The sequence below is a fragment of the Bubalus kerabau genome, chromosome 18, assembly GCF_029407905.1.
Source record: "Bubalus kerabau isolate K-KA32 ecotype Philippines breed swamp buffalo chromosome 18, PCC_UOA_SB_1v2, whole genome shotgun sequence".
Lineage (NCBI taxonomy): Eukaryota > Metazoa > Chordata > Mammalia > Artiodactyla > Bovidae > Bubalus > Bubalus kerabau.
The window spans coordinates 32,448,935-32,466,923 of NC_073641.1; the positions used below are offsets into that span (position 1 = coordinate 32,448,935).

General features: G+C 36.5%; 1 protein-coding gene across 1 annotated transcript in view; it reads left to right on the top strand.

Annotated features, from left to right (window-relative positions):
* FGF10 (fibroblast growth factor 10) overlaps positions 1-17,479 on the top strand; it is a 95,685-nt gene extending 78,206 nt beyond the window's left edge. Inside the window, exons 2-3 of the mRNA XM_055554900.1 lie at positions 9,923-10,026; positions 14,598-17,479. Coding sequence (XP_055410875.1) covers positions 9,923-10,026; positions 14,598-14,795 — 302 coding nt within the window. The 3' untranslated portion in view covers positions 14,796-17,479. The remainder of the gene's footprint in view (positions 1-9,922; positions 10,027-14,597) is intronic.
* Positions 17,480-17,989: the final 510 nt, after the last annotated feature.

A 17,989-nucleotide genomic window follows, 5' to 3' on the forward strand; every position in this document is an offset into this window, starting at 1 on the left:
CTTTCTGTTTTATGCCATTTCCCACCGTTTATTCCACTGTAAAATGGGATCCAATGTCAATTATCTTGGGTCACAGCAAATGACTCAAACATGTAAGTATTTCCAGTGTTCTTTTTCCAGGATTACTGGCAGTTGGAAGTAGAGCAAGGGGCACACAAAGTTTTCTAGGTCTTTATTTCATGCAAAATTAGGCGTACTATTTTTTCTCATATTGCAAATTAGTTTAATTTATATCAGTATTTACTATGGACAATACTCAAGAATTTCAAATAAATTCTTATCCTTAGAAACATGTAATTTATATCATTATAGATCTACCCTAAGAACACAGAAGGTAATATCTGAAAACACAAAATATTAATAATTATCTATGTCCTGATACAATTCAATAAAGTTGAAAGAACAGCCAAAAAAACTCTGCTAGTGAGGAAAAAACGTAGAAAATTTTAAGTTTACTAAGTCTATTGATCTAGCACAGTGTCATGAAGAGCCACATTAGATGGTCATCTGCAAATATTTATTGACTTATGATCAATATGGAAAACTTCAGAGTCATGTTTCATTTGTAATACAAATACCATAATGAAATGAATCTTTAGTACACTTTAACATTTGTTTATAACTAGGGAATAAAGTCTCTAGATTGTATTATTTTTGATACTTTTAATGTTAGGTCAGTGACGGTGGTTAAATTACAGCATATGTCAATTAAAATATAGCTTTAAATTGACAAATGTTTTAGAATTTGCCACCATACTCATCAATCAGACCAAGCTAGTCACTGAGTTTAGCCTCTGACTTGAAGTACCAGGTGAGAATGTAAAAGGTCATTGTGTGTTGTAGTAAATTGGCAAAGGTATATCTCATTGTATTATATAGGGATGGTAAGGATTTTCTGCTAATGTAGGTCCTGTTTCTGTCTGCAATTCTAAAAGAATGTCAAGGGTATCTGAAAGAACTGTGGCTGATAAACTAAATATCTCTATTGCATTATGCTGAAAAGACAGCCACAGTCTATAATAGTACAAGGTGGACCAGCTTTAGATCAATGAGCAGCCCACTCTGGTATCATCCCTTTAAAGGTAGTGAGATTATTGGTGGGAGATCAAGGGGATCCCTACAGATCTGTAACAATTTCATGGCCATCAGCATAATTTTAAGGCAACAATACAATCATTTAATTCTTAAAGTGTCCAATGTCAACACAATTACCCTATGAAAATGCCTATAAAATACTTCTTTAGGAATAGTTGAAGGCACTTAAGTTTCCACCAGCATTCCATACCCTTATTGAGGAGAAGAAAACAAAGATTCTGCTAATAACGTTATTATAAGTAAAAAAACTGACCACAGACAACAGTATACTATATTTGTTTGTAAACTCTGAATCCACATTATCTCACTTATGCAGACATTGAATCCCACACCTATCAAAAACAAGCAAAAGAAAAACCCAGTACTTCTTTCCTCATTCTTTAACAATTTGCTTTGATGTTAAGTTGTTACCATTATTTTACAATTTTGTTTCTCTGCATGTGTTTCTATCAATTTTTTTTTTTTTTTTTTAATACCAGAGTCCTGCTCTGTCTCTGAATGTAGTATATAGAACACGGTGTGGTCCTGGGACCAGCAAAATCAACACTGCCTGAGAAATTGCTAGAAATTTAAATTTTCTGGTCCTACTCCAGATCTACCAAATCAAAAATCCAAAACATCTGTGTTTAAACAAGACTTCCAAATGATTCTGGTGCATATCCTCAAGCTTTAGAACTACAGGTGTAGAAAACTAGTTGACTTGGCACCATTCTGACTCAGCAGACAGTAAATATCTATCCAGTGTTCACTGCCTGGCGTGGCACTAGTGGTAAAGAACCTGCCTGCCAATGCAGGAGACATAAGAGACTCAGGTTCAATCCCTGGGTCAGAAAGATCACCTGGAGAAGGGCATGGCAACCCACTCCAATATTCTTGCGTGGAGAATCCCATGGAAGAGGAGCCTGGCAGGCTACAGTCCACAGGGTCTCAAAGAATCAGACAGGACTGAGCACGCATACACACACACACACACACAATCTCCATATATGAAGGAAATGAAAGAACATGAAGATACAGGGGCCAAGTTTTTTTCTAATAAAGTTATCAAGAAAATTATTCTATATGGAAGTGAATCCCTTTGTGCAGACTAAATGGTATGCTTGTCTAAAATACTTTTGAAATCTAATAATCAAGTGTTTGCTAGAATATGGAGAAAAGTATCTAAATAGATATATAACAACCTTGATTGTTGACTTTGTTATAATTTGCTTAAAAGTAATATTAAACATTTATATTTTATAATTTGCCAACTTTTCCTTTGAAGCATACATTTTGGCACATCCTCTAACTTTTATTTTCATTTTATTTGGATATGGAATTACTAATTCATCTCAAGATTTTACAAAGATTACTGTCAAAGAAAAAATATATTTAATAAATACCCAGTTTTTCTCTACTCAGCCAGTACTGGACTAACCACTTATGATTTATTTGTTCATTCAATAAATACATATTGAACATATATTATGAACTATATACTTTTCTAATAATTTTTTTAAAAAAGATCACTATGACTGCTATAATTCTTTGAGTAAGATACACAATTAAGGAGATAGACCCAGAGTGATCCCTAAACTGAATACCATATTTTTAGCCAGTTAGGCCCATGCTATTGGGTATGGCCCATAATCTCAGATATATACAGTATAAACGTGATATCAAGCCAAGGAGGTCTATAAGTCTTTCTGTAGTAGGATATAATAGATCTGTCTGGGCCACTGAACAATTCATGGGAAAGAAAGAGACAGATTTAGTTTAGAGAGGATGGGATTTGTGTAACATACTAATCATGACATGTTTCAGCACACTGACTAAAACTGTCAAACTACATATACAGCATTATGATCTATTTTGCGTTAAAATGTTTAGAAAAAAATTATACATGACTAATTCTGAATTCATAAGTCTGACATTTATTGAGCTGCTTCCACATTTCACAAATCATTTTTTGAAAAATCCTTTCCTCATCCAGGAGAGCATCACTTCTACTCAAGCAGAACCCTTACATGTACTGAGTGTCCCCCACAAAGTGCAATCAGTGGGGAAAGCCCACAGAGGCTCAGGTACGCACTGAGCTCTTTCCGTTCCTCCATGCCTTTCATCACTCATTCACTTTTCTCCCCCTAAAATGTTCCCCTCAACTTCTCAGTTCCCACCTATTAAAATCCTACCCACTGAAAGGTTCATCTCAAATACCAACCATCTTCTTCAGGATGACTTCTTTACTAAAAACCATGGCAGCATATTTTATCTCTAATAGATCACTTAACATATTTACTTTATGTTCTAATTACTTAAATTTTTCCTGTCTTTATCCTAACCAGTTTTTAAACTCCTTGCAGGTAAAGATTGTGTCTCATCTGTCTTTTAATCCTCCATAGTGACAGCTATCACAAGCCCTGCACATGGATGCTCACTTAGTACATGCTAGCAGAGGATAAGATGGTTGGATGGCATCACCAACTCAATGGACATGAGTTTTGAGCAAGCTCCAGGAGTTAGTGATGGACACGGAAGCCTGGCATGATACAGTCCATGGGGTTGCAAAGACTCGGACAGGACTGAGAGACTGAACTGAACTGAACATTCTAGCGGAATTAATTTACTCAAATAATCTCCAGGAGTGATTTAAATATGCAAGTTCTGTCTATCCAGGAGAGGATAATCAGATTTTGCATCCATTTTTTTGCATTTCACTGCCCCCTTGTATATATCCATTCTGTTATCAATAAATCACTTTTACATTCCTTTTCCTGTTATAACCATGAAAAGTTATTTAAAGAGAAAGTTACCATCTACGCCAATAGCTTGTTTTTATCATGGACCAAAAAGAGTAGTCTTGGTCCAGTGTAATTGCTGGAGAAAAAAACAGGTTAGATGCTTCTTTTCTGGAGATGGATGAGAGACAGAAACTGGGAATAATGTTTCTGAATGGCTGCATCCTGAGATTGACAACTCAGTGACTCATCAAAACATAATTCTTGCCCTACGCAGACACCACCCTTATGGCAGAAAGTGAAAAGAACTAAAAAGCCTCTTGATGAAAGTGAAAGTGGAGAGTGAAAAAGTTGGCTTAAAGTTCAACATTAAGAAAACAAAGATCATGGTATCTGGTCCCATCACTTCATGGCAAATAGATGGGGAAACAGTGGAAACAGTGTCAGACTTTATTTTTTTGGGCCCCAAAATCACTACAGATGGTGGCTGCAGCCATGAAATTAAAAGATGCTTACTCCTTGGAAGGAAAGTTATGACCAACCTAGATAGCATATTCAAAAGCAGAGACATTACTTTGCCAACAAAGGTCCATCTAGTCAAGGCTATGGTTTTTCCTGTGGTCATGTATGGATGTGAGAGTTGGACTGTGAAGAAGGCTGAGCGTCGAAGAATTGATGCTTTTGAACTGTGATGTTGGAGAAGATTCTTGAGAGTCCCTTGGACTGCAAGGAGATCCAACCAGTCCATTCTGAAGGAGATCAGCCCTGGGATTTCTTTGGAAGGAATGATGCTAAAGCTGAAACTCAGTACTTTGGGCACCTCATGCGAAGAGTTGACTCATTGGAAAAGACTCTGATGCTGGGAGGGATTGGGGGCAGGAGGAGAAGGGGACGACAGAGGATGAGGTGGCTGGATGGCATCACCGACTCGATGGACGTGAGTCTGAGTGAACTCCAGGAGTTGGTGATGGACAGGGAGGCCTGGTGTGCTGCTATTCATGGGGTTGCAAAGAGTCAGACACGACTGAGCGACTGAACTGAACTGAACTGAACAGTTAAAAAAAAAACTGATTTACATGAAAATTAGGGTGTCCAGATTATTTCCATTTGGAGTTCATCAGTTTTCAGAATCCTCCCCATTACTACAGTGATGCTGCATCATTAGGTAGAATTTACCAATTAATAGGAGAGAATTTTTTTGTCACAATAACTCTTATTAGATTATCAAACTTTATTAAGATTTCACATATCACTCAAAGTAAATCATATGTTGCTATTATTTACTTAAAGGAATTTGCTTTAAAATTAGCTTTTTCTAATATGTTCTTTAAACTGTTACATATTTGTAGATAAAATATTTCCTATTTGCCAGAATCCTTAGTGTCAGTAGAAGATGGTTGGTACCTTGACTCTGACAACTCCCCACCCTTACTTCTTACAACTTCCTGCCTTGTTTCTCACTTTCCCCTAGGAGGCTGTCCAATTGGCATTCAATTTTGCATTAAAGCATACACATGTAGAACTATAAGTTATTAATGCAACAACTCTGAAACATACTTTCCAAAAGTATTTTGTAGGCAAACTTGATCATCCTTAACAAAGAACAGAGAATATGGGAGAGATTATTTCTTAAAAAAATAGACAAGTCCTTTAGACTTGAAAGTTTAGAAAGTCACTCGCACATTCAAAGAAATTCATAACAAGTCATTGTCCTTTAAGCACAAACTGGAATCAAGATTGCCAGGAGAAATATCAATAACCTCAGATATGCAGATGACACCACCCTGATGGCAGAAAGTGAAGAAGAACTAAAGAGCCTCTTGACGAAAGTGAAAGAGAGTGAAAAAAATTGACTTAAAGCTCAACATTCAGAAAACTAAGATCATGGTATCTGGTCCCATCACTTCACGGCAAATAGATGGGGAAGCAATGATAACAGTGACAGAATTTATTTTCAGGGACTCCAAAATCACTGCAGATGGTGATTGCAGCCATGAAATTAAAAGACGCTTACTCCTTGAAAGGAAAGTTATGACCAACCTAGATAGCATATTCAAAAGCAGAGACATTACTTTGCCAACAAAGGTCTGCTAGTCAAGGCTGTGGTTTTTCCAGTAATCATGTATGGATGTGAGAGTTGGACTATAAAGGAAGCTGAGCACCAAAGACTTGAAGCTTTTGAACTGTGGTGTTGGAGAAGACTCTTGAGAGTCCCTTGGCCTTCAAGAAGATCCAACCAGTCCATCCTAAAGGAGATCTGTCCTGAATATTCATTGGAAGGACTGATGCTGAAGCTGAAACTCCAATACTTTGGCCACCTGATGCGAAGAACTGGCACATTTGAAAAGACCCTGATGCTGGGAAAGATTGAAGGTGGGAGGAGAAGGGGATGACAGAGGATGAGATGGTTGGATGGCATCACCAGCTCAATGGACATGAGTTTGAGTAAACTCCGGAAATTGGTGATAGACAAGGAAGCTTGGCATGCTGCAGTCCATGGGGTCACAAAGAGTTGAACATGACTGAGCAGTGAACTGAACTGAACTGTCCTTTACCCACAAAATTATCGAATTCTGACTTACTGATATATGATGTATCCAAAAGTTCATTTTCAGAACTCAAAAGAACTTAAATCATCCAGGTCTTCCTCTTTGTATTTTGAAGCATACTGAAGCTTTTCAAGCTTGCCCTAACTGATTATAGAGTAAGAAAAATGGTTAACTGATTGATGAATTTTCTTTGACTATTGTGTTCCTATTTTGTGCAAAACAGAAAGAAATCAAGAGTTTCTGAGCATAAATACAATCTACCATGTGCAGTGCACTCTCAGAAATAATCAGTCGAGGATTTGCCAATATTTATTTCACCAAAACATTTTTGCTTCTGCCAACTCAGTCTGTTCAGTCAGTTCAGTTCAGTTCAGTAGCTCAGTCGTGTCCAACTCTTTGCGACCTCATGAATCGCAGCACACCAGGCCTCCCTGTCCATCACCAACTCCCGGAGTTCACCCAGACTCACGTCCATCGAGTGAGTGATGCCATCCAGCCATCTCATCCTCTGTCATCCCCTTCTCCTCCTGCCCCCAATCCCTCCCAGCATCAGGGTCTTTTCCAATGAGTCAACTCTTCACGTGAGGTGGCCAAAGTACTGGAGTTTCAGCTTTAGCATCATTCCTTTCAAAGAAATCTCAGGGCTGATCTCCTTCAGAATGGACTGGTTGGATCTCCTTGCAGTCCAAGGGACTCTCAAGAATCTTCTCCAACACCACAGTTCAAAAGCATCAATTCTTCAGCACTTAGCTTTCTTCACAGTCCAACTCTCACATCCATACATGACCACAGGAAAAACCATAGCCTTGACTAGACGGACCTTAGTTGGCAAAGTAATGTCTCTGCTTTTGAATATGCTATCTAGGTTGGTCATAACTTTTCTTCCAAGGCGTAAGCGTCTTTTGATTTCATGGCTGCAGTCACCATCTGTAGTGATTCTACTTGTTCTCATTTAAAAATCTCTAATTCTTTGCTGAAATCAACCTTTTTCATTCTAACAATTTCCAGTTAAAAAGCATACATAGGGCTTATCATATAATTTACTGATAGTACTTCCTTGCCTTTTTTGGCAGGTAAAACAAATATCAGCCTAAATATTTGCCCCAGATTCCTATCATTGCCTTGTTTTATACCCTCTGCTTATGACATAAATAAAGCACATTAGATTTCCTTCCCTGAGACTCAGACATCATCGTCCATGGCATGCCAAATCCTTGGGAGGAAAAGCACATTATTAAGTTGTTAAAGACTATTATCTTGATGAGTCATTTTGTCAGTTGGTTTTCCAGCAGAATTCCCTTGTGGGAACAGGAAAGAAGCAAGAAATATGATGAAGAGGCAACACAGTCAGAGACAGAGACGAAAACAATCTGAAAGTGAGAGGAGATAGGTACTGGGTCCCTCATAATTGACCTATGCCACTTACTCACCTTGTGTGTAAGTTATAAAACCTCAGTATCATCATCCAGTTTTTCATCTGTAATTGAGAATAATCCAACCTCCATAGATGACCATTGTGAAAATTAAAGAAATTTAAAAAAAAAGTACTTTTTAACATGTGCAAATAAATATATGTGTTTGTCCCTTGAGGACAACTACTAGCATAAGGAATGGGATATCAAAAATACAGATACTGATTTAATATCTTGTAATAACCTCCAATGGAAAAGAAACTGAAAGACACACATGTACATGTGTAGTTATTTCCTTCTCCAGGGGATCTTCCCAAACCTGAGTCTGCTGCATTGCAGGCAGATTCTTTACTGTCTGACCTACCAGGGAAGCCCAAAATAACCTATAATGGAAAAGAATCTGAAACACACACACACACATATATGCATATATGTTGTTGTTGTTCAGTTGCTAAGTCAGATCTGACTCTTTGCAACACCATATGTATATGAATTGCTTTGCTGAATACTTGAATATAACATGACATTGTAAATCAACTACACTTCAATAAAGCAAAACAGAACAAAAGTGCAGATACTGTCTCCCTCACTCTTCACACTCTTTCCTTGTTTGAGCTTGCCAAAAGAGATCTGTCTTAACTCTATTAATGAGGAGGTGTGCTGTGTTAGGTCACAGGTTTCCTATAGGATATAAGAACAGAATGGTCTATGGCATGTAGTCTGGCCCAAGTCTCTCTAGTGATGTCAGCTTTGCTCTGGGGCATGAAAGCCCTTCTACTGGCCATAACATGGCTTGTGAGCATGTGAAGAAAGAAAAAAAGGTGTCCGTGTCTAAAGGACACTCTTCCTTTTTGGGCAAAGTATAACCACACAATATGCTGACCACATTTAGGATGGTGTTTCTAATGATAGGAAGTACAGGATAAATGCTAACTTATATCAGCTTTCTGATTTTATAGGCTAAGCCAGTGGGAATTTGTGTGTCTTATTCAGGATTTACATAGCCTGTTGAAGAAGACGTTTCAAACTCTGTGACTGTTAGAGGAAAACTTTCCTCTCATAATAATTAAGAAAGCACTGAGCTCTAGGCAATTTCTAATTGTTTTATATGTACTCTCATTTAATCCTCATAAAACTAGAAAGGAGGTACTAATATGCTGCTCATTTTACAAATGGAATTGAGACATAGGCAGTTGAGTGACTTCTCCTGTGGCCATTCACTGATAAGTGCAAAGCTAGGCTTCAGATGCAGTCTGGACTCAGAGGCCTTTGCTAATCACAGTGTACTTCTCTTCCCTGAGACAGCTTTCCCAAGAGTGCAAAAATAAGAACCAGGTATAGTACCTGGGGTCTCTTTACCTAAGCTATGGCGGCATTTTCAGTAGATAGTTTACCTACCAACTTTTCAGAGGAAATTATCTTTAGATGCACTAACCAAAACTTGTGTATTAGGAGAAAAGATCTCTTATCTGTCAGTTCCCCGTTCCCTTAGTTTTTCATTCTTTCCAAGAAAAAAAGAAACTAAAGCTTTCAAAAGAATTGATGGATTCTCTCCCAACCCAGACTAGCAGTTCTGTTATTTTAAAGACAATGTGGACATTGGGATTAGTCTCTCTATATTTTCGAATGTCAATACATTTGCCAAAAATAAATTTATCAGTTAAATGCAGCCAAGAGATTTAGTTTATCTGAGTCCTACAAAGAAGAAATAGCTTACCAGTGTTTTTACAGATTGAAGTAAATCTGACATATTATTGACATATGCTATAGATTTAGTTTAATACCATAGTACAGATGTGTGCTCTGATAATTTTTTTGTAAAATCTAGGCTAAGATGAGTAGAGTTGTTTCAATATTTATAGGGTTGAAAATGCAGAGTTAGCAAAGGAAGTATTTTAATTAAAACAATATTTTCCCCTCTATGCTCCGAGTAAAATGCAGGGGAATTCATTTAAAGACTATTTTTTTCCTCATATAGTGACTGTGTTTTTAGGCATAGTGAAAAAGGTGTGTTTCCCACCCTACCCCACCCCCATCTTTTTGATTTTGGAACCATTAAAAATGAACAATAGCTTCTTCTGACCTTTATTTCTTTCAATTAAGTATATGTGACTCTTTAAGTTCAGCCTTTTTAAATTGTATGTTTTAGGTATCCTGGAGATAACTTCAGTGGAAATCGGAGTTGTTGCTGTGAAAGCCATTAACAGCAACTATTATTTAGCCATGAACAAGAAGGGGAAACTCTATGGCTCGGTAAGTATTCTGCTTTTAATTGAAAAATCCAGTTCAGTAAATTATTACCATAGTTTTGCAATGTTTCCCCAGACATTAAATAGCTTTGTTATCATTCTGTTGCTAGTAAATAGAACCACAAAGGGCTGGTCACCAAGAGTTTCAAGGGCTGGCAAGGCAGCTCTTCCAACTCTATAATCTCCTCTGTGGTTCACTCATTAGCCTACCACACAGGCTGGCACTCATATCAGTCAAAGTTTTGAATGCTAATATTCTTAATGTTCTGAGCTAACCAGTCAGACTCTCACGGAAGCATTTGGCCAAATTGCCGTGGTTGCTGCAGACAACTTGAAGAATCATTGAAAATAAAGATCTTGGATTGAGCAGAAAACCACATGCTATGTATGTTTGTGTATTATAGCAAGAGACAATATAGGGGCATAAGTGTTTTGTATTCTGTTAAAATCTGAAATGGAGAGATACATCAAGAAATTCATAATTTTCTGTGCTGTTAATCAACTTCAGAATTTTATTTATCTGAACAATAATTATTAATTCACTGATGGAGCTATTACCCAGGCAGTGCTTTGGGTACATACACCCTCTGTGGTCCATAGCAAGTATCAGGGAATATCACTTTAAAATGTGTAAATAAACTTATTTTGTTGGTTAGTATAAGGATGACTGCAGTGCCTGCCTAGGGCCAGCAGCTCTCAAACTTGAGTGTCAGAATCACCTGGTGGATTTGTTAAAACACTTTCCCAGATTTTCTGATTCAGTTAAGTCTGTAAGACTTTGCATTTCTAACGAGTTTCCATGTTTTACCAATTGGTACCCCCAATTTGAGAATCATTGGAAATTGGTCCTGTCATTGATCTGGATATACAATAGCTTTGTATTTCATTCCTGTAAAACCCATTTATAATTGGAGAATCAGGCATACTTTGGGTCAATTTCTTTGATTAAACGCTTTTTGGGTGAATGGGTCAGAAAAATTTTAGTTAATTTTTTCCATTGTATGTAGCTTCTACTACTGAACCTAGAAGACTAATGGACCATTTAGTCCATTAATCTTAAGGCTATAAGGCTTAAGTCCATAAGGCTCCATTTGGGGGTTCATAGCATAACCACTTTGGAGATATTCTTGTTTTTCTTTTCAATAAACATGCAGAGGTCCCTTCCCTCCTTAATCTACTATATCAGAATTACTGAGCAAGAGGTCCAGGTATATATTCTTTGAAGACATACTAATACACAGTCAAAACCAATGCTTTAAAGTAAAAGCTAATAAAAATTTAGATTGCGAGAGACATGTAAAATTTTTAATTGCAATAAAAGGTTGAAATGATTTTTAATTGATAAAGTATACTTTTAAACGGAGAAGGCAATGGCACCCCACTCCAGTACTCTTGCCTGGAAAATCCCATGGACGGAGGAGCCTGATAGGCTGCAGTCCATGGGGTCGCTAAGAGTCGGACACAACTGAGCGACTTCCCTTTCACTTTTCACTTTCATGCATTGGAGAAGGAAATGGCAACCCACTCCAGTGTTCTTGCCTGGAGAATCCCAGGGACGGGGGAGCCTGGTGGGCTGCCATCTATGGGGTCGCACAGAGTCGGACACGACTGAAGCGACTTAGCAGCAGCATACTTTTAAAAAGTGACATCAAGGAAAAATGGAAACTCTCACATGTCATGAAAATATTTAATACTTTTCCTTCCATTCCCCCACTTTTTCTTCTGTTCCACCACAGCTTATGCTCTGAGTCTATGCCTCTTCTTGAGCTCTAAGGCCTGTGACTTGTTTCATTCTCTATTTCTAACATAGATGCCCAGTTGCTTTCTATCACATCATACCATTTTAATGATCTCCAATGGCAGTTATCAGATATTTCTCTCAATAATGTGCTTGTTGTTGACTGTCTTCTCAGAGTAGATTGTGAAATTTGAGAGGACAAGGTTTGCCTTGTCCCACATGATTTCTTTAGCACTTGGAACCATACAATAAACAGATAGTACAATGCATAAGCCTAACTACCTCTCCAAGTAGTTCAACTCATCACAGCTAACACACTCCACTTCTAGCCTGTCTCAGAAATGAGCTCTTTCTCTAACCATTGTGTGCTGTTTTTTCTATTTTGCATTACCACCAGGAAGAGTAAAAAAAGTATGGCTTGTTCAAAACTAAATTAAAAATCTACTAATATTCAATATCTTATTCAGGGCAGAATAGGACTAGGAGCTACCAGAATTATTCATGAGTACACGTTCTATATAATTCTGTATGGACAGAAGAGCCTGGCAGGCGACAGTCCCTAAGGTTGCAAAGAGTCAGACATGACTGAGCAACTAACTTTCATTTTCACTTTTCATCAGGTAACAACTCTTGTAATCCCTCTATATTTTTTCCAGATAATTTCCACTGATTCCATAGCCTTCTTGAAAATAGCAATTAGGTAAAAGCCCAAAGTGATTGATTAAACCAACTCTATAAATTCTATTCTCTTAAATATTGTCCCTGACTCCCTTTTGGGAAACATATATCTCCCTTATATTTTCATTATTTGCCTTCTGATCAATGTGTCAATTGTATTATATTGTATATCGAGTTTTCTCCTGACTAATGGACTTAAGTAAATACTGATAGTTTATAAAACTGAACTATATAGAATAAGTGCTTATAGGGCATGGTTTAAAAACTGAAGAAATTTCCCAGGTAATCCTGAGAAAATCTAAAAATCTTTTTTAAACTATCAAAACTCTACTTTTGAGACCTTGCTCTAGCCTAGATTTTTTTAAAACCTTTAATATTTATTATTCACCTAAATGCTGTAAACAACTATAGATTCCTAGGTCTCCTCCAGAGATTCTGATAGAAAAATTTGACCAATAGTCTAACTATTCAATAATCTAAACACCAGAGATAAGGAGTCTGATACAAGTGTAATTCACTTTCAGAAACATTTATCAATAAATTAATTTTAAGGAAAAATAAATTTAGCATCCATTCATACTTTTTTATATATAGCTCCATTTCAAATATAAATTCTTCCATAGTCTCTAAACTATACCTTCTTTATTGAAAAAATACAATTGCTCATGTAAAAAAATCCTCTTTGCTTTTAAATGCATATAGTTTCAGACAGACTAGGATGAATTAAGAGAAAAAATAAATTAAGAATTCAGATCATCTCTAATGCATAAATTTTTGCTATGTTAAAATCATTACCTTTAATAATTTACCTTTTCTTCCTACTTTCAGCCAAATAAGTCATCACTTGAACATTACATTTAAATATTCTTTATAGAGGAGAAGCATAGAGGATAGATTCCAGAAAACAAAGCTTAAACTGATAACATTAAACTATACCTGCTCATTATGGTTCTGATAATGTTCAAAATTAGGATCTACTCTGCAGAAAACTTGAATTATTTAAATATGCACATAGTCAAAATTTCCAAAAGTCCTGAAGTGAGAAATACTGAACTGCACAGTAGAGGTTTCAACTGAAAGATGCCTATAGTCTCCATATATATATAGATATAGATGCCCTTGGTTTTCATAGAGAAGATAGATCCAGAAGGAAAAAAGCCCCAGTTCCTTTTTAACTGCTTTAGTTTGGGTATAAAGGAAAAGGAATATTTCTGAAGTCAGAGTTTGGAAATTAGTAAGGTATCTCCTTTTTGCTATTCCCTCCTGAGAGAAAATCTGGATTTCTACAATCCAGATTTCTAAAATGACTGAGATATCAATCTTTGTCACAAAAGATCCCCTTAAAAAAACTTTGCCATTTGAAATGAAGCCAAAGGACTATGGCTATAAAGTGGAATTTCTCAGGGTTCAAGTCTTCAGATTTATACTATGTAAGCTGTGCTAGTCACCAGATTTGTAGTTTCTCTGACACAGGAATTCACAAAGCAAGGTTGTCTCATGTCCTACTGTTCAACTATTCCTAAACCTCAGAGTAAAATTGGTCAAAATTCTAAGTTATGGAAAATTATCAATAATTTACAAAATTGAGAAATCTGGTATTTGGAAAAGAGAAGGATATCCCTCACTCCCAGGGTCTCTTGTTTATCTAGAGCTATTATGGTTTTAAGATCTGCTTTCTTAACAATATATGTATATTTATTGTGGATTTATAGGTAAATAAAATTTGCAAACTTGATAAGCCCACCTTTTCCCTCTAATTCTGTTTTTCCCATGGAACCTCAATTATTACTCTGAAAAAAAAAGGACGATAATAACATTCTTTATTATTCATTCATCATAAACATTGTTACTAGAATGCTTGTTTCTTAGTAATCATTCTAGGCACTTGAACATGTCATACTCAGAGCACATCAGCTCCTTAAAAGGGCCCCAAATGTGGTTATGATGATCGATGAAAGCAAATCGTGTGCCTTCTAATGTAGAATGTTTTGTCCTTTTGGTTTACTCTTCTGTTGTTGATGATTTGTATAAGCACACAACTTATGTCCAGATGACAAAAGCAAATAAAACCCAGGAAGTGGAGTTCTCTGGATGGTTTGTGTAAAATGGAACCAAGTGTCATCACCACAGGAATAAAAGATTTTCTTCTTCCCTTGCAGAAGGAATTTAATAATGACTGTAAGCTGAAGGAGAGGATAGAGGAAAACGGATACAATACCTATGCATCTTTTAACTGGCAGCACAATGGGAGGCAGATGTATGTGGCATTGAATGGAAAAGGAGCTCCTAGAAGAGGACAGAAAACACGAAGGAAAAACACCTCAGCTCATTTTCTTCCGATGGTGGTACACTCATAGAAGGCCATGTTTGCAGATGCAGTATAACCAAAGGCTCTTTATGAGGCATACTTGGTATTCTTTGTGAAGACAGTCACAAGGCAAAGACACATTGCAAATGTCTGCTTGCTTGAAAGAAAGGAAGCCTTTGAAGGTTTTTGTACTCTCTACTGACATATGATGTTCTCTTAGTTCTGTGTCCTGCCTTGTGATCACAATATAAGCAGATCAAATGGATGGAATTTATTCCCAAGTGAACAATATTGTGGCTGAGTTTTGGGGTCAAGTTTTTGTTTATGTTTTTGTTTTTATCCTCTGAGATAGAACTTAAAGGACAAGGAACAATCTGTTGAATGATCTTCGGGAAAGTTATTTATGGAATACGAACTCATATCAAAGACATTCATTGCTCATTCAAGCCTAATGATTCAATGAGCAGTAAGACATGCAAGCATTTACTGGAAAGCACTTGGGTCATATCATATGCACAACCAAAGGAGCTTTGCGCGTGACGTCATGGAAGAATCGGATAGGATTAAAAAATATAAACATGGTAGTGTAAAACTGTTCTAACCAAACAAATAGTAATGGTATGCTTGTGCATTCTGCCTTCATCCTTTTCTATTTCCTTCTAAGTTATTTATTTAATAGGATGTTAAATATCTTTTGGGATTTTAAAGAGTATCCTCAGCAGCTGCTCTCTGTTTTACCTTTTCTTTTTCTTTAGCACACCACATGCATATTCATGACAAAGTGTTTTAAAACTTGGCAAACACTTCAAGAATAGGAGATAAAATTGGGGAAAGAGTGTGAGTGCCCCACGTGCTGTCTGTTGACTTCATCTGCACTTCTGCCATAAGAACCATCAACAATAAACATGACAATACTACGACATAGCCTGAGTGAGAGATATCTGCCATCATTTACAAACATACATCACTCCTAAGGCTTCCTTTCCTAAGCAATAGACCCAAAAACCAAATTCTTCTCTTTTAATCAATCAGTGGGCCTCCAAAAGTACAGTAAAAGAAAGAAAATTATTTGTCAAATACATTTTAGTAGCATAGGCTCATTATTTACTAATGATTTTTTGCCACATGTCACAGTGGTAAATGATGAAGAGGCTGTCTGCCTATATAAGAACACTTTACAAGTCTCACATAGTGTATCTCCCCACAGGAACTGTCAAGGAATTTGGTATGAAGTGCAACCCCCCTCCCCCACAGGGGCTTAAACTGAGCAAATATATCCTGGTATATGTGTAACTATATGCTGAAATTTGTTCAAATGGTATCATCTAGTCTTTGCAAAACCAAATAAAACTTATTTTCTGTAAATTTTAAGAGCTTTGGAAGGTTCCATAATGTAACCTTATTGAAATTCATTTTGTTAGAGCAGGTATAGAAAACAGTACAGAAAAGCATACCAGTCATCATCACATTGTATTCCACTAAATAAATACTTAAACCTTATTTGCAGTGTCTGTAGTGATTTTTAAAAGTGTAGACAAATACTATTTGTTCTAAATACTTTAAGTGATAACTATAAGATTATACTGATACTGCAGTTTTATCTTAATATTTCTTGTTTTGAAAAGGTCTGTTTATTTTTATTATTTGACACAGTATTTTGGTACAAAGGAAAGACTTACTAAATGTGTCTTTTTACTAAAGTTTAAGCTCTAGAAAGTCTGGTGTTTTATCATCTTCTCTAATAACTCAATTGTGTCAATGCTTAACCAGCACTTCCAGTTAATCCGTTATTGAAAAATTAGCTTTATTAAGAAACTTTCCCATAAAGTAATTCCATTAAAGATCATATTTTTCTCATTCCTTAAAAAAGTTGGGATTTCAAAGGAAATGCATTTGAGGCAGAATGTTTTGGCTTATGATAAACTTGCATTTTATGGTACTTGGCTTCCAACTTGCTTTTTGACAAATGGGATTCTAAAAATGTTTAATTTTGTGGTTGGAATCTGTATGTTAAAATTTAATTGGTAACTGAGTCTGAAAGCTATACTGTAATGCATTCCTATGAGAACTAGATTATCTTTGTTGTTTTATTTTAAAATAATAATTGCACCTGACACATGAACATGGACCACCCGCAACCAAAATTAAATGTTTGGTGAGACAAATATAGTATTAGATGACCATGGTAACAGCAAATAGGGCACAAACTGGATTCGTATTTCACATAACCATTTAGATTACCAAGAGACTATGTGTAAACAGTCATCATCCTAGTACTCAAAACACTAAAACAGCTTCTAGCAAAATGTATCAAAGCTTGCAGAAGCCAAAAATAGAAAACATCTCCTTTACCTCTCTCCTGTCTCACCCCCAGAATAAACACATGGACAGAAAAAAAGATAGAAACAGTTTGGTAAAGAGTAATTAGATTCTCCTGCATTTAAAATGGCATCTTTGCTTGATATTGAGGTAGAAATATGGTCCCCCCTTGCAGCTGGATTGTGCTACTGAAGGAAAAGCGGCTCCAGTCCTGAATGTTTTTTTTTTTTTTTTTTTTAATCATGATTTTGGTAGCTCTGCCTCTGTAGGAAGTGTGAGCCCTGGCTACAATGTCAAGGTGCATCAGCCACAAATGTGTATCCATCTGAATGTTGATTTCAAGGAGACTCCTCATAAAGATATAGATTCCCTCCCTCCTCCTACCTCCCAAAAGGCTGAACAGTGTATAGTATGTTACATTTAAATAAATCAATAAAAATACTGGGTAAAGAAAATAAAAATATTGTCCTTGTTTGTTTTATTAGCCTAAGACTATACCTGGTAATTAAGAGAGACGCTCAAGTGTTGTGTGCTTGGCAGGATGTGGTTAAATGCCCCACAGCCCCAAACAACAACAGAAAAAAAAGTCACTTAAACATTTGTAAGGTTTCTTTAATGCTTTACATGTGTGAGTCAGCTATCCTTACTCTAATAACAACCAAATGCTTTTTGATTTTTTCTAAGTATTCAGGTCCACCTAGTTTACACAGTGGATAAAGAAGGATGAATTGAAAACAAGGATGGCTTGTGAAACAATGAAAGACTTTTGGAGGAAAGCCAGGAGCCTGCAAAATCTGATTTCAAGGGGATGGAGTAAGCCAATGAGTTTGATTTGAAAAGTAGAGAGAAAAATACATAATATTGCAAGTTGGGGCCAGGATCCAAGCAAGGTTGTGTGTGTGTGCGCACGCACGCGCGTGTTAG